The sequence below is a fragment of the Nicotiana sylvestris genome, chromosome 12, assembly GCF_000393655.2.
Source record: "Nicotiana sylvestris chromosome 12, ASM39365v2, whole genome shotgun sequence".
NCBI lineage: Eukaryota > Viridiplantae > Streptophyta > Magnoliopsida > Solanales > Solanaceae > Nicotiana > Nicotiana sylvestris.
In genome coordinates, this window is record NC_091068.1 from 153,505,823 (window position 1) to 153,524,561 (window position 18,739).

Sequence of the window (18,739 nt, forward strand, 5' to 3'; positions counted from 1 at the left end):
ATACATATTGCATTAAATCTGTTCCGACACTATCCTACATAATCCCCGTAGACCGATTTTAGATCTGAAGTTATTATCTTTAACTAGAATTAACCCCTTATCTTTTTAATTAATTAGTTTAACCAAAGATTCATATTTTTTTGGTCAAACAATATTGTTCTTGACAATGTCAAATAAAAGAACTATCTTGCCACATGCTCCATATCACCCATCACCATCATATGAATGCAGTGCACAATTTGGGTTTCCATTCAGAACGAAACCAGCAATAAAATACAAGTCACCTGCGATGAAAATCAAAGAACTGTTTTTCGTCTTTCTAATGAGGAAGTGTAATTTGAAGGTAAACTTCGCAGATGCTTGCAGTTGCGAATGTTAACAGCACATTTTACACGTATCACTAAGGAAATTTCAATATCACGTACTATGGGATTAAAACTTGAGCCTGATTTACTTACAGAAGTTACAGGAATGGTATGGTAAAAATTATTGCAATGGAAATTCCTTCTAAGTAGAGCTAAAGTTTGCCCCTGCTCGAATTTGCAACATTTCAGTTCTCTTACTCCTCTCCATTACATCTACGAGCCAATTCACACTTTCCTTAATTCCTAACCTGCAATTAAGAAAGCAAAAGCTTGCATTATTCAAGCTTGTTTGCAGAGCTTTTTAGATACAGCTTTTAAACCAACTTATAATATGTCAAACCTAGCTGGGAAAATGGTTTTATGCAGCGGTCTTCTATATGAACAACCTGGAGAAATACAGTTCTTGTGTGTGATACTGATAAGAAGAAGATTACTCACCCATCATAGCCTGAAACAGCTAAAAATGTGTAAGCTCTCTCATCGAGTTTCTTGAGATCAAGATACCGGGCAAGTTCTTCCGCTGACACAGCATCTGCAAGGTCCTGCTTTCATAAATGGACGCACATAAGCAAAAGACTGGTCACGTCAAGCACAAAAGGATTAACATAATCAGCTAACTATTTACTCCTCCCTCCAGGAAAAGTCCGACAGAGCCAGATAAGCAAAATACAAATATAGGAACAAGGGAGCATCTATAGCACTAAAGTCGTATCCGCTAGTCGCAAATTTAGAATCCTTTTTTCTTTTCTTATGAGGGACAATTAGAATAGGATCCTTTGTAACAACGATAAAACAAGAAATAAGGTCATTTTGAAACCAAAAACATCTACTCTTGGCAAATAAAATATAAACATTATCAAAACCCGAGGAGATAGAAATATAATCATCATTGACAGATGAATTAGACAAGGAAGAGACAAAAAGCTGTCTCTGTTCAATCAATGATAAACACAATAAAGAACCTCTTTTGAAAACTGCTTTTTGCCTTTACCTGCTTGTTTGCTAATATCAGAAGTGGTGCTCCTTGCAGATCCTCATGCCGGAGAACCTTTTCTGCCAACCGTTGAAGTTAAAATAATAAACCATGATGCTTACTCCCTAAAAATCGTGAACAAGACAAAAGCTTGTAAACATGACTAACCAACAGTACATACCAAGTGCAGATTTGGAATCCTCAAAGCGTGATGGACAAGCAGCATCAACAACAAATATCACAGCATGTGCCTCTTCATAATACTTCTCCCAGATTGAGCGAAGACCAGGCTAGGAGTTTAAATGGTCTCATGTTAGTCAGAGAAACTTAGATGAATGTTTATAACCGGCTGAAAGATATAGAGGTATCTTGCTTTCAATGACATTAAGACCCCCATATCTGCTGACTAGCTCTAGCGAGAAAACAAAAGAATATTGTATAATTCCTCCATCAATTATTACAAAGGGTCACGTGTACGATAACTGTTCTATATAAGGCAGCAAATTACCAAAATATTTCTTAAAGTTTGGAAATATATGTGGGAAACAAGAGTAGTAGATGACCATCTTATGTTACACAATATACACCTAAAATCTTGCAACTATGATAACAAGAACATACACTTCATCATCAAACTTAAAAGTATAAAACAGATCCCTGATATCAAGCACTTCAACCTTGTCTTTTCCCAGACATAATACATTTATCTGATGCTGCATTTATATTTACAGATTCTTTACAAATTTAAATGGAAAATTTAATCATCTCAGACGTTACAGGAAGCAAAGTTCATACCTGACCTCCTAAATCCCAAAATACAAGCTTTGTATTTGATACTTCAACGCGACCAATATTGAGCCCCACAGTTGGAACAATACGATCTGGTGGAAGGCCTTCCAAGTTTGAGTATTGTGTCTTTAATTTCTCTAACAGTGTCTAGAAATTTAATAATAGAAAGGAGGATTAGAAAGAAATGTTTCAAGACTAGATATTGATAAATATCAGTAATGGTTAAGCATGTGATGTTCGCAATCTCCCCGGAACCAAGAGAAGGGAAAAAATACCATTTAAAAAAATGTAAATAACAAAACAAAAAAAAGTGTAACAAAGCTATTCAGATTAGTGTTCACAGCACACTAATGTCAAGGACAACTTTCTTTTAGTAAGTGTTAAGGATAACATTTCATCTTATAGAATAAGCTAAAATGAACTTCACTCATATATCCACATTACTATATCATCTTCTTTACAAGCATATGGACTAGCTGTTTTTTTCTTCTAATTTTTCTTTTCTTGCCTCCTTTGCTTAAGACCCTACATAATCCTCATAAGTTCCACTGTAGATCTGTTGAGTGCTTGTTCACTGGTATAGCTAATTATAAGCTTACATGCATCTGTGCTAAATCACTAGATGTGTGTATGTTTCTAGATACCTACCTTTTTAAAATATTTTTTATACCCTCTTCTTCACAAAGGAAAGGATATCGACTAGTTTTTTTCTTCTAATTTTTCCTTTCTTGCTTCCTATGTTTAAGCCCTACATAATGCTCATAAGTTCCACTGTCAATCTATTGAGTGCTTGTTTGTTGTATAGCTAATCATAAGCTTACAAGCATATGTGCTACATCACTAGATGTGTGTATGTTATTGCATTGTGTATGATAATAACACCTAATTCAACTAGGGGTGAATAAAGTCCTTAAAGCCTATCAATCACAAAATAAAAAAAGATTATACATAAAACTGGATTGCATAAAGTACAAGAGACATTGCATGCAATCAAAAACTTAAAAAAATGAAGGAAGAAAATTGCTAATAGCATACCGTTTTCCCAGCCTTGTCAATCCCAAGAATAAGGACATGAAACTCTGTCTTGCTAAACATGTATTTATACAATCCATAAAATAATGAAAACATCTCTATCTTCTTATGTTTCCTCTATGATTCGCGCCAATCTGCAATAGGTTATATGGTGACTTGTTCTCTTGTACAACGAAACCTGAAATGAAAGGACTCATTACTATCTTCATGCATAGCAAGCGAGACATGTGAAAATGAACAAACTAAATTTTTGGCTGAAGTGAATGAACGTTCTTTTCCTCGGGAAAGGCTGCCCCATATCAATCATGATGCTTGCTAGGCATGTCGAAATGCAATTGAAGCCCCACTATCAGCCATTAGGAATTCTACATACCCCGGGAAAACCCTCCATTTGCATCTTACTACATATGTGCTTGCTAATGAGTAATGGATGATAACACGACTCCCTCTTTCTAAAGCTGCCACTTAATTAACTGTAAGCTCTAATGAAGATAGAATTATTCTCCTTCCTGGCTTCCCATCCCACCAACTGCATATTCTGCAGCCCTAAGAATCAAGGATCAACAGGAATTTCTGGAATTGGCATTACAATGCTAATGAATCCCAGCTCCAGCAAAACTAAAAGGATCAAAAAGCAATCCAGCTTATTATACAAGAAGGATTAGCTTGCTGCCAGCTTGTTTGATACTATTAATTTGCAAACTAATCAACTAACATTGACCATATCCTTCTTGTATATAAGTAAGTAGAGCAAGGTTCAAGCTCAGACCATCAAGGTCTTAAGTATATAAATGCCAAAAGGAGAAAAAACAAATTACAAGCAACTGAACGTAATATAAACAAACTAATTCATTGAAGACATTGATTTCCAAATATATCAGAGCAACAATATAACCACCTTATATCCAACACAAAGTAATAACTTTCAACAAAGACTCGTGCTTTTTCCATCAGCATTTCCATTGAAATACATGTAATAAAAATTAACATATACGTAGTAAATTAGAACAGTATCCAGTTTTTTAAATTACCTTAAAAAAGGACTTAAGAATAAACAATTATTCACTCTCATAATTCAGAATGTAACCCGGATTTTAAGAATATAAATCGCGAAGAAATTGCAAACCGGAATTAATACACCAATTTAAAAAATGGAAACCTAAAGTACCGAATTACAGCTTCCGATTTAGATTTGAGCTCAAACTACAACAATTAACATTATCATATTTGTGATCCGACATTGTAAATCATAAATTGGAAGAAAAAAAGTAGTAATCAGTGATCCGAAAAGGAGAAGGATTAAGAAAGAGAAACTGAAACCTTATTCAAAGAAGGAAGCGGCAGAAGTAGATGTTGCTGCTGGTTGATTCGGTTGTGCAGTGATGTTCGATTGCACCCCGATGCGCACGCTGGGGAAGAGAAATGGAACGCGGAGAAAGAGAAGTACTGATTTTTTTTTTTTTAATATGTAGATCCACGAAGTTTTAGAGAAAAAAATACAGTAAACAAATAAAGAAAAAGGTTCAACTTTAGCCTTACAACTTTCTAAATTACACATCACGCCCTCGTAAACCGAGGTTTATCGGAGGCAACATTTGTATCTATACAACTCAAAGGTAATGGGTGAAATAAAAAATAGTTGGATTTATAAGTGGTAATTAAAAAATAGTCACAGTTTTAAAAGTAATAGTAGAAATTTAGCCACTTTTCATCAAAATTCGAAAATTATTCTAGCATAATATGCTGGAGTTCCAGTATAATATACTGGACTTCTAGCATAAGATACTGGAGTTCCAGCATAATTTGCTGGAAGTTCATACACATGTGCTTCAATCTCCAATATATTATGATGGAACTTTCCGTGTAATGGAGTTCCAGCATAATATACTGGAAGTTCATAGACAGGTGCATCATATATTATGCTGGAACTTTCCGTGTTACAGCAAAATAGTGACTATTTTTCAATGACTTTACAAATACTGATTATTTTTCCAGGATTAGTCCAAAAACTAGCTAGCCCGTGTTATTTTCGCCTATTTGCATGTATCCTATCTTCGAACCTCAGTTGTTGTTATTGTCAAAAATTTACTTCCCAAATAACCTTGTTGTTACCACATATATTATATATTCCCTCTTCTCAATATATTTAACAAGTTTAAGAAAAAGAATTTTTAAAATTTATGGTCTAAAATAAATTACGTAGATATTTATGTGACTGTCATCTCATAAATAAGTATTTTAAAATCAAACTATTACTAAATATTGGAAGTTATTATTTTTGTAAACGAAAAAAAAATGTATCACATAAATTGAATCGGAGGAATACCTTTTATTTCTAGCGAGCTCTTGGCTGATATTTTTTTTATCTATATTTTATTATTTTAAATTGCCACATAAGTAAAGACTCGTAAGAAAAGAAAAAGGTCGAAATTCAACATTAAACTTTGAGAAATAAGTTATTCATATCTACATACCTTAATTTTTATCCAAGAAGAAAATGAATTGAATAGCGCTGTAAGTACAATAGACATGATGTTATTTGATTCAAACCCAAAGTTTGCACATATTGTAACGTAGTGACTAATAATCACTCAATTACTATATTTGATTCAAAATCTAGATATACAGTACATCATTAAATCATCCTATGGTTTTTAATTTGATAAAATTTGCTTCTTGTTATAAATAGAGTTGTATTTAAGATGAATGTATATTTTGGATAGATCGTAAGGATTTTACTTGATGACTAAGTCACTCTCTCCCTATAAATAGAGGGTTCTATTCCATTGTAATTTATCCCAAAATTCAATAAGAATTTCATCTCTCTTTCTCTACAATATTGTTCTTCTTCTTTTATTGTTTCATAACACATTATCAGCACAAGACTCTAACCAATTGAGTAGAAGCTTTGGGTTTGAGCATAATGATTGTCAATTGTTCCATGAACTTCCTTCATAATTAAATTTGGATTTAAGGTAAGTATTTTACTTTTCTCTTTTAAATTCTTGACATTCTATAATTTGATTTTAAATACAAGCAAAGGCGATAAATTTTGATTGTAACTCTAATGGAGTTTGAAAGAAATTATAACCACCCAAAGTGGTAAAATTTCTATGCATTGTCATGATCAAATTCATGTATAATTGTGGGCAAAGAATTAAAAATTCATCCCATTGAATTTGCTCCATTTTGATTCCCTTAAGAGAATGTGATAGCAGTATATGATAAGTCTGAAAAAAGATAAAATTATTATTATGAATGTATCAATGGATGTGGACGTGGCAATAGACGAAATTATAATCGTCATTATTGTGGTAATGAGAACAATAAGGATTCTCAAAATAATCTTCACTCTGTGAAAGTTATATTTGTCATCAATTTGACATGAGATTTTGTAAAGCACATATAGATGATTATGGTCCATTCATGATGTGAATGTGACAACATGTGATTTATGAATACATATTCATTCTTGGAAGAATATGAACGTGCTAGTGGTAGTGAATATACCACACTCACCTCCAGAGAGAGGTTTGAGATGAAATAAGAAAATAATGTCATTATTATGACATGAATGATCACTGGTCATGTACTTATTGTACACCAAAATATTTTGGCAATGTGTTTATTAAAAGACAACGGTAATGTAAGAAATAGATCTTGCATATAATTTTGACCATAACCATAATGGTATAGCTTCCTTCTTGAAAGAGATATTTACCATATGGATATTGATGAATGTGTGATAGTACAAAATTAATTGAGAACTCTGCAAGAGCCAATTATACTATTTTGGAGAAACACAATTGATTACCAATAAGGTATTGTGTTGTAGTAAGTCTCAAAGAAACTTATTCAGTTTCCAAAGTATACGTGAAAGCGGTTGATTATATTGAGACTATAAATAAAGGATGTCGCACCTCCTTTTTACCGCGCCCGCGGGGCGCGTGGGGAGTTTTCTCCAATTGAAGGACAGTCGAAACGAGATTTATTTAATTATTTCAGAATCGCCACCTGGGAATTTCAAGGCGTCCCAAGTCACCGGTTTTAATCCCTGAATCGAGGAGAATATGACTCTGTTTATTATTCTGCAAACCTGAAATCCTGAGTAAGGAATTCTGTTAATCCGGAAGAAGGTGTTAGGCATTTCCGAATTCCGTGGTTCTAGCACGGTCGCTCAACTGTTTTTATTATTGGCTCAATTATCTTGATTTTTACTAAATATGTTCTTATTACATGATTTTACTACCGCTTTTACTTATTGTTTACAATTATATAAACGAATTACCCGTACGTATATTCGTATTATATACCTTTCATAATTACGGGGATCATGTCACGCATACGTGTACACAATATAATTGATCATATTATATCCTTTATTACAAATTCATATGTTCGTGATTTAAAATAGAATTAAGAATGTTACCACCCTTATATTTAAACAGTGAACTGCACATCCCGGGTTATATGAAATTATTTTAACATTTTTGGAGAAATCCTTTTTATTAAATATTCGTTCGAAATTGCGCGTACGCATAATCCGAATTTGCTTTTAAAAATATAATCAGAGTACGCGAACGCATCCCTAATTGTGCAAAATATTTGTAATAATGTTATGGATATTTCACAAATTGTTTATTATATCTACACATTTTATATGAAAATCCTGAGAAATTCTCATTTAAGGGATGTCTTTAAATTCTTTAAAGAAAAAATTTCACAATTTATTAAATGTTGACCGTCGATTATAATTTCCGCGTATAATTTATGTTCATCCAAGACTATTCAATTTCAAAGTAAAGAATAAGAACATGATTAATACTATTCTTCACAAATACAACATATATACATATACCAAAGGATGAATTGCATATGAAACTAACAAAAATGATTTATGAAGGGAAGAAGTATTTTTGAACAATTTTTATTTAGTGCAAATTCTATTTCTACTTACCATTGATATAAAATGTTGCAATTCGTGCTTATACATCTCATCTCATTCTCATATACTTATTTTAATCTAATAGGCGAAATTATTTTAATTAATTTGTTTACGATGGTAGATAAGCATCAAGTTGATAAGAAAGGGAATTATTATGCAAATCGATTCAATAATATTGCCTTACATGCAACCTAACTGTATGTTGTAAACATCGTAACAAACTATATCATATCACCTTTCGCCAATGGTTATACACACATCTATTATCTTATATAAAAAATACCACCAATACCATCTTAACCTTATCTAACAACAGGAGTTAGTAATGTAGTTTTCTTGATATTTCTACATTACTCTTTACTTAGCTAACAACACTATAAAATTTAAATAATGGCCAACTTTACGCCCTGTTTCCTACCTTGACAACTTAATTATACCTTCCCTTAATGAAAATTTTGAAATTAACCTTATTACAACATTTATACAAACTTCAAGAAAGGACATTTAACTTACAGCCATTACGTCAAAATATACTACTATTAAACCAACATGAAACAAAGCTGAATTTTAAACTAATGGACTTAAACGAATAAAAGATAGTATTACAATTCAAACTTTATTCATTTGTCATGTTGAATCTCTTTCCAACACAGAATTTAAAAGATATGTACCTGGCAATGAAGGAAGAAGGAGTTAAAATTTCAGCAGTAGCAGTAGTAACAAATTCAGCAGAATAGCAGTATACAGCAAGTCTGAACAAGACCCGTTAACCCAGATGAACAATGACAGAAACTTGAGAGAAAGATTTCAGATTCAAACTGAACAATATCTACAAAACCAACAACGGACAGATTCTAGAAGAATAACATTTTTTCAGATTCCAGTTTCTTCCTCTTTCGGATTCCTATTTCTGATTTTTTCTGTTTCTGTTTTCTTCTCTTCTTCTATCCAGATTTCTGTTTCTGATTCTATTTCATATTTCTTTCTTTCTGTTTTTCTCAAATGTATATGTATTTCTGTGTGTATTTCCTAATGTTTTAGAAAATCAGCCTCTCTTAAAAAAAACTCTCTGAAAAACTGCCTTTCTAAAATCAGATTTTTTTTCTCTTCAAATTCCCTCTTAAAATCTCCTCTTAAAATCTGATCTTTTCCCTGTTCTAATCTCTCTTCAAATCTGATCAAAATCTGACCCCTTAAAATCTGTTGGCTTCCTGTATTTATACAGGTCTGTCCCTTTCTTTTTAAGTGCTGGATGGACCCTTTTGTTCTTTTAAAATCAGAAAGTTCCATTAAAAACTGCTTTTGAATACTTTAAATGATCTTATCCTGATTTTAAGCAGCCCCATTACCCTTTGTTCCCCATTATTATCTTAAACTATAGCCACTAACATTCCACTTTCAGCTCACTATTATTATCAGATTACCTTCACTGTTTTACCCCAGAAATGCCCCTGAAATCTTGTTGTAATCACTGTTATTACTGCCCTTAAATTCAGAATCTATTACAAAACAGATTTTAAAATCTGTCCAGGCTTAATTATCCTTCTGATTTAAACAGCTAGAACCAATCCTAGACAAATTCTTAAGATAATTGTATCTACCTAACCCTTGTAAACTTGAATTCAAACTTAACATCACAACAACATTACACTGAATTCAGTATAATAATTCAAACTGAACTTTAACTTTGAACAAAAATCAAACAAACACAGGAGCATTGTCAATATACTGACAATGCCCTGAAACTCAATGTTCAGAAATCAACATATACACACCATTGACAAACTTTCCGACTTATTAAATGAGAATCAATTAATTGGGAAGAACTAATTGACTGATTTCAATGATAATAATCAATTCCAAACAGATAAACAGGGTATTACAAACAACATTAATGGCAATAAGAATTTACAATACAACTAATCGACGAACTTAATCGAGTCGATTACACATATTATAAACACTCATAAACAACAGAAACAATAGTATAATTCTGATCAAATAGACGAGTATGAGACAGTATAACAGAATTGACTAGAAAATTATGAAAAATTAAACAGACTAATGAAACAAACATAGAATACATGTAGAATACACATAAGAAACAGAAAAAAATACCTCTGAACCTTCAAATTCAACCGGACTCAAACTCAATTTGGGTTCGGGCTTTTTGAAATCAAACAGACCTTAGTCGAAGTATTTTCAACTGAAAATACTTTGACTAAGGTCGATTAAACCTCAATCTTTCGTCTGAATTGAAAAAGATTCCAATCTTGGAAAATTTAGGGTTTCAGATATTGGATTTTAAATCCGAACACTTCTGGGTAGATTCGAATCAAACCAACGATGACACAAGGGTGAGGGAAGCCTAGGGGTGATTTGGTGTTAATTTGAACGGGATCTGAGTGAATTCATTTTTGATTCGAACCTTCAAAAGAAGATTCGAAGAGTTCTGAGGGGATTCGAACCAAACCAACACTAGATCCATAACGAGGCATGCTAGGGGGTGCTATGGTGTTAACTAGGGGCTGTTTGGTTTAGATCTGAGCTTGGCTCGAATCTTCAAATGAAGATTCGAGAACCTTCAGGAAGATTTGAACCAAGCGGCTAACATTTTCGGATAGAGGGTGTTCAGGGGGTTCTGGGGTGTTAAGGTGGTGACCGGCGGCGTTGATGCCGCCGGGTTTCAGGCGGTGGGGAATAAGGGCGGCTAGGGTTAGGGGTTTGGTTCGGGAAGACGATGAACAGGAGAAGAGGGGGGGGTGTTTAGTTAGGGGCCGGGGTAGGGGTTTGGGCCTTATATAGGGGTGGGGTGGATTGATCTCATCCGTTGGATCAATTAAGATGCACGGTTGAGATCAATCCACTTAACCAAACGTTGTCGTTTGGTTGAAGTTCGGGGTCAGGCTGGATCGGGTCAAAGGGTCGGGTAAAGATTATGGGTTAGGGTGATGAGATCTCAACCGTTGGTTGGATTTGATCCAACGGTCTTTGATAAACTACGACCAAACGCTGTCGTTTTGACTCGTTTGAATTGGACTGGTACCTGGGCTGTTTGGATTGGGCTGTGGGGGGGGGGGAACTTGATTTGGGCCTGGATTTTAATCCAGGTCCGATTTTATATATATATATATTTTTTATTTTTCATTTTCTAATTCAAATTCCTAATTTTAATTATAAAATAATTTTAACCTCATAAAAAATATTAATTACTTTATAAAAATTATTTAACACATAGACAAAACATTAATCACACAGTGAAATATTAAAATTAGAACAGACACATATTTTTTGTGATTTTATTTTTTGAATCAATTATTAAATGCATAATTAAATCCTAGATATGCATGCAACATATATTTTTATTTTTATTTTCATTTTGTTATGACAAAGTAAACATTTACGGATATAAGACAAATATTTAACAAACACCACGCAAATTCAAAAATTGCACAGTAAAAGAAATTTATTTTATTTTTGATTTATTTTGGAGTAGTTTTTCGTGAGGCAAAAATCACGTGCTCACAGCTTCCCTCTTTGTGCGGAAACTCGAAGAGTTTTCGTGCAAAGATAAAGTGAGCGGATACGAGCGATTTTTGCCCATTCAAATACTCCGTGGGAAGCATTTTTTTTTGAAAGATTTGACCGAACCTCTGCTTCAAAGGTTTCCTACATATCCTTGGCTATAAAGGAATCAGGTCAATGTAGTTCGGGAAGTTTTGGGTAGCTGGGACTACCGTGGGACTGTGATGTTACTGCTGCTTCGTGCTGTTTTTACTGCTTGCTGACCTCCTTATTACACCTTACTTCAAAGGTAATACAAAAAGCTAAACTAGACTATGGTACATGAATTATAAAATCTTATCTAGATCATGCCCTTGCGTTTCTTGTTGTCTTGATATCTTGGTGACTCTTGGGCATTTGGCTTATTCCGTATTCCTTTTCATTGTGTCCCGTATTTTCTTCATCTGTTTGGGACTCTTGTCGTTTCCTGCTGGGGACTTTGTTGGATCACTCTGCTTTATTGATTCTAAGTGTGCTCCTTTCTCATATGAGCGGGCTTTTGACTTCAATACTTCAATTGTATTCCCTTGTTCTCCAGGTGGGTGCCTGACTTCTGTCTGCTTTAATTGTATTCCCTTGTTCTCCAGGTGGGCGCCTGACTGCTTCTTTTCTTTCTTCATCCTCATTCTCCAGGTGGACGCCTGACTTCTTCAATTCTTATCCTCATTCTCCAGGTGGACGCCTGACTTCTTTAATTCTCATCCTCATTCTCCAGGTGGACGCCTGACTTCTTCAATTCTTATCCTCATTCTCCAGGTGGACGCCTGACTTCTTTAATTCTCATCCTCATTCTCCAGGTGGACGCCTGACTTCTTCAATTCTCATCCTCATTCTCTAGGTGGACGCCTGATTTCTTCTTTAATTCTTCATCCTCATTCTCCAGGTGGACGCCTGATTTCTTTAATTCTCATCCTCATTCTCCAGGTGGACGCCTGACTTCTTCAACTCTTTGTCCTCATTCTCCAGGTGGACGCCTGACTTCTTTTAATTCTTCATCCTCGTTCTCCAGGTGGACGCCTGACTTCTTCTATTCTCATCCTCATTCTCCAGGTGGACGCCTGATTTCTTTAATTCTTATCCTCATTCTCCAGGTGGACGCCTGACTTCTTTAATTCTCATCCTCATTCTCCAGGTGGACGCCTGACTTCTTCTTAATTTCTTCATCCTCATTCTCCAGGTGGACGCCTGATTTCTTTAATTCTCATCCTCATTCTCCAGGTGGACGCCTGACTTCTTCTTTTCATTGTCCTCATTCTCCAGGTGGACGCCTGACTCCTTCTTAACTTCTTTATCCTCATTCTCCAGGTGGACGCCTGATTTCTTCTTTTCATCCTCATTCTCCAGGTGGACGCCTGATTTCTTCAATTCTTCATCCTCATTTTCCAGGTGGACGCCTGATTTCTTCTTTTCACCCTCATTCTCCAGGTGGACGCCTGATTTCTTCTTAATTTCTTCATCCTCATTCTCCAGGTGGACGCCTGATTTCTTTAATTCTCATCCTCATTCTCCAGGTGGACGCCTGACTTCTTCTTTATCCTCATTCTCCAGGTGGACGCCTGACTTCTTCAATTCTCATCTTCATTCTCTAGGTGGACGCTTGACTTCTTCAATTCTTTTCATCAGGTTTTTCCTGACACAAATGTTGTTTTTGCCCCTATTTTAAAATCAAAGAAAACTTTGTTAGTTTTAAAACAGGAGGGTTAACTGGGCATTCTCGCCAACGGTGGGGCTTCTCTGTCTTGTTTCGTTGCCTTGAAATGGTTGAAAGACTGTTTGTCCTTGTAATTGATCCTTAACTATAGGATTCCCCTCTGTATGGTTTCCTTCAAACCCTTTTAACCGTAATCATATGTTCTCCTGACATTGCTGATCCGCTTTTGATTCCATTTTTCTTACACCCATATCTTATTATTTTTATCTCCCGCCTTTCATGGCCGTATTTTGCATCATGTAATCTTGAATCTTGGTAGTATACCTTGACATTCCTTCTTATTTGTTTGGAATAAAACTTATCTCAAAGCTTTAGAAAAGTAAGATTATTAGTGACGAAACACGCTGATTTCGACAATTATAGAATGAAAAGAAAAATCCAAATTTGGATGATCGTTGACGAAGGAATAAAGGACTTATCTGATTGGAGTCACTGGCGCCAATGATCATGGTATGCAATTTGGATTAATCAACCCAGTCTTTTAATCAATCTCCTTTCAATTGTCTCATTTTTGTTTTCCCCAAAATTTCTGTAATCCAACTTCATTTTTCATTTTACAGACCTGTTGGACTTGCAATATCTCAAAGAGTTTTCACCGATAAACCTTCCTCATTTGTTCATTTCTTACTTCCTTTTCGCCTTATGGTGCCTACGAAGGTTTTCACCAATAAGACTCTCTCATTTTACTTTCTCTCAACTTCCGTCGCCTTATGGTGCCCGTGTGGGTTTTCACCTATAAGACTCTCTCATTTTTACTTTCTTTTCTTGTTTGTACCAGAGTGTTATGAACCATCTTCATTTGCTTGACTCAACATTTTTCTAAGATTGGTCGAAAGGTCTTTTTGGTATGTGGTGGGAAATGGAAAAGTATCAAAAACTAAACAGTTTTGGTATGGGTTTAAAATTACAACTCTTGGAATCTTTTTCTTATTTCCAATACAACTCCTGCCCCAGTTTTCTTGATTGGGGTCTCTTGATGTTTCTTTTGTGCACATTATGCATATTGTGCACCCTATGACCGAGCCGTGAGGCGCCTACGTATCCTTCTTTGAGGAATCAGGTCAAACGTAGTTCACTAAATGATAGTGATTTTTTTTATATATACACTTATTCATTTTTTTATTATTGTTATTTCATATTTGATTTTCATCGATTCCAAGAGAGGGTAGGAACGAAACAAATATGGCTCAAAAGGGGAAGCAAAGGGTATAGTGTTTGGATAGCAGAATAAATTGCCTTTGTCATTCCAATCTTCGAAATAATGCTAAATACAAACATTCAAAAGTTATGCATAATATCTTTTTACCGCGTCAGAATTGATCGCCATATCTATGCATTTGCCTTCAATATCTGTTAAACATAGTGCACCATTCGATAATACTCTGGTCACAATGAATGGTCCTTGCCAATTCGGGGCAAATTTGCCTTTTGCCTCAACCTGATGTGGAAGAATACGTTTCAGCACATGCTGACCCACTTCAAACTTCCGTGGACGCACCTTTTTGTTGTATGCTCTTTCTATTCTTCTTTGATATAATTGACCATGACATACTGCGGCCAATCGTTTTTCATCAATCAAGTTTAACTGTTCCAGACGGGTTTTGACCCATTCATCATCATCAATCTTTGCTTCGGCGATGATCCGAAGGGAAGGAATCTCAACTTCTGCAGGAATTACTGCTTCAGTGCCATATACCAACAAATAAGGAGTTGCTCCTACTGAAGTGCGAACAGTAGTGCGATATCCCAATAACGCAAATGGTAGTTTTTCGTGCCATTGTCTTGAACCTTCTACCATTTTCCGAAGTATCTTCTTTATGTTTTTGTTGGCTGCCTCGACTGCTCCATTCGCCTTGGGCCGATATGGGGTAGAGTTGCGATGTGTAATCTTAAACTGTTGACATACTTCCTTCATTAAGTTGCTGTTAAGATTAGCACCGTTATCTGTGATGATCACCTTTGGGATTCCGAATCGACATATGATATTTGAGTGGACAAAATCGACCACAGCTTTCTTGGTCACTGATTTGAATGTCTTGGCCTCAACCCATTTGGTAAAATAATCAATGGCTACCAGAATGAACCTGTGCCCATTGGATGCTACCGGCTCAATTGGTCCAATCACATCCATGCCCCAGGCAACGAAGGGCCATGGTGCCGACATTGTGTGCAACTCGGATGGTGGAGAATGAATCAAATCTCCGTGTATCTGGCATTGATGACACTTGCGCACAAAACTGATACAATCTCGCTCCATGGTAAGCCAATAGTAACCAGCTCGGAGGATTTTCTTTGCCAACACATATCCGCTCATGTGGGGTCCGCAAACTCCCGAATGTACTTCAGACATGACAGTTGTAGCTTGTCTGGCATCTATGCATCTTAATAATCCAAGATCTGGTGTTCTTTTATACAAAACTCCTCCGCTTAAGAAGAATCCATTTGCCAATCGCCTAATGGTCCTCTTTTGATCTCCTGTGGCTTGTGCGGGATATATCCCCATCCTGATATACTCCTTGATGTCGTGGAACCATGGTTCACCATCAAATTCTTCTTCAACCATATTGCAATAAGCGTGCTGATCGTGGACTCGAATATGTAGTGGATCCACATAAGCTTTGTCTGGATGGTGCAACATTGATGCCAAAGTAGCCAATGCATCGGCAACCTCATTATGAATCCTTGGAATATGCCGGAATTCCACTGATTGAAACCGCTGACAAAGATCATGTAGACATTGTCGGTATGGTATGAGCTTTAAGTCTCGGGTTTCCCATTCTCCTTGAATTTGATGTACCAGAAGATCCGAATCTCCCATGACTAAGATTTCTTGGATACCCATGTCTGCGGCTAGCCTTAAACCCATAATACAAGCTTCATATTCAGCCATATTATTGGTGCAATAAAATCGCAGTTGAGCCGTAACAGGATAGTGATGCCCTGTTTCAGAGATGATTACAGCTCCTATCCCGACTCCTTTCATGTTAGCAGCCCCATCGAAGAAAAGTTTCCAAACAGTTTTTTCAATTTGCTCGATCTCATCGATATGCATTATTTCTTCATCGGGAAAATAGGTTTTCAACGGCTCATATTCCTCATCGACCGGGTTTTCGGCTAAATGATCAGCCAATGCTTGGGCTTTCATTGCAGTTCGAGTCACATAGATGATGTCAAATTCTGTGAGCAATATCTTCCACTTTGCAAGTCTTCCCGTTGGCATAGGCTTTTGAAAAATATATTTCAATGGATCCAGCCAAGAAATGAGGTAAGTAGTGTAGGACGACAAATAGTGTTTCAACTTCTGAGCTACCCATGTTAGGGCGCAACATGTCTTTTCCAGATGAGTATACTTAACCTCATAAGCTGTGAACTTCTTGCTAAGGTAGTAGATGGCCTGTTCTTTTCTGCCAGTGAGGTCATGTTGCCCCAATACACAACCAAATGAATTTTCCAAGACCATCAAGTAAGAATCAAAGGTCTTCCCGGCTCTGGCGGGACCAATACGGGTGGGTTTGACAAGTACCCTTTTATCTTATCGAACGCTTCTTGACACTCATCGGTCCATTTGACCGCATCATCCTTTTTCAACAATTTGAAAATTGGCTCACAGGTTGTTGTGAGCTGAGCAATAAACCTGCTGATGTAATTTAACCTTCCCAGCAAACTCATTACTTCAGTTTTGTTCCTTGGAGGTGGCAATTCTTGGATGGCTTTGATTTTTGATGGGTCTAGCTCGATGCCTCGCCGACTGACTATGAATCCCAGCAACTTTCCAGATGGAACTCCAAATGCGCATTTGGCAGGGTTAAGCTTGAGGTTGTACCTGCGAAGTCTTAAGAAGAACTTCCTCAAATCCCCAACGTGGTCGGCCTGATGCTTTGATTTTATGATCACATCGTCCACGTATACCTCAATCTCCTTGTGTATCATATCATGAAACACTGTGGTCATCGCTCTCATGTAGGTTGCTTCGGCGTTCTTCAAACCGAATGGCATTACCCGGTAGCAATAAGTTCCCCATGGTGTGATGAATGTCGTCTTTTCTGCATCTTCTTCATCCATTAGAATTTGATGATACCCAGCATAACAATCCACGAAAGATCCTATATCATGCTTGGCACAATTGTCGATCAAAATATGGATATTGGGTAATGGGAAATTATCCTTTGGACTTGCTTTGTTGAGATTGCGGTAGTCGACGCATACTCTAATTTTGCCGTCTTTCTTTGGTACAGGAACGATATTAGCCAACCAAACAGGATATCGAGTGACTCGAATGACCTTTGCTTCCAATTGTTTGGTGATTTCTTCCTTAATTCTCACACTCATATCAGGCTTGAATTTTCTCAGCCTCTGCTTGACAGGAGGCACCGTTGGATCGGTGGGCAATTTGTGGACCACTAAATCAGTGCTCAAGCCCGGCATGTCGTCATACGACCATGCAAAAACATCTTTGAATTCTATGAGTGCTTTAATTAACTCTTCTCGGATCTTTGGTTCGAGATGGACACTTATTTTAGTTTCCCGGACATTACTCGTGTCCCCTATATTGATGTCCTCGGTATCACTCAAGTTAGGTTTGATTTTTTCCTCAAAGTGAATTAACTCTTTACTAATCTCTTCAAAAACCTCATCTTCATCATATTCTGATTCATAATCACAATATATTTCTTGAATTATTACTTCGGAACCAGATTGATTTTTAAGACTGGGCTGAGGATTCCTCATGCATGCCATATCACTAGAGCCAGCGTAAAAAGAACTGTACAGAAAAAGAAGAAAAAGAAAAGAAAACTATCAGGAATGATAATAAAAAGGAAACTGCTTTTTATTGGATGATGAAAGATAACAAGGTTTGCACACTTCAAACAAACTGTAAGATAAGCTTTGGGATTACAACCCTGAAGTAACCCAAACAAACTTGAAAGAAAATCAAAATAAACTACCAAGACTCCTTTCGAATGGGGAGAGGAGTGGCTTTCCAATTATTAAGCTTTGTTTCTGGCCCAATGAATTGAACTTCTGCGTTGCTACACCCTTCTCCGCTTTCCAACATATTCACATCATCAAACTATTTCTCGAATCTTTCAATCAGTTCCTCCTCAGGATTGACCCGGGATTTAGGAATTGTTGTTATCGGGCGATTTTTAGCACCGGTCTTACAAAAGACTTTGATAGAGGTGGGACTGGTTTTGGAAGATCTCATGCCTTGTGTTTCAGCTTTCTGGCCTTTTTCACATCGGTGATAGTGGGTATAAATCCCAAACCAAATGTTCCCCAGTTCTCGGGGAGAGATACTGGTTGTATAATTACTTGCAAAGATGAGCCCAGACCTTTGCCGGGTATAAAACCATTTTTTA

General features: G+C 36.2%; 1 protein-coding gene across 1 annotated transcript; it reads right to left on the reverse strand.

Annotated features, from left to right (window-relative positions):
- Positions 1-226: 226 nt before the first annotated feature.
- LOC104212193 (uncharacterized) lies at positions 227-4,670 on the reverse strand. Its single transcript, XM_009761407.2, has 7 exons — positions 4,480-4,670; positions 3,163-3,337; positions 2,134-2,274; positions 1,520-1,628; positions 1,357-1,418; positions 804-907; positions 227-613 (listed from the first exon to the last, which is right to left on the reverse strand). Exons 2-7 carry the CDS (start codon positions 3,253-3,255, stop codon positions 508-510), a joined length of 615 nt encoding a protein of 204 aa, XP_009759709.1. The 5' UTR covers positions 3,256-3,337; positions 4,480-4,670; the 3' UTR covers positions 227-507.
- Between the last annotated feature and the right edge of the window lie 14,069 nt (positions 4,671-18,739).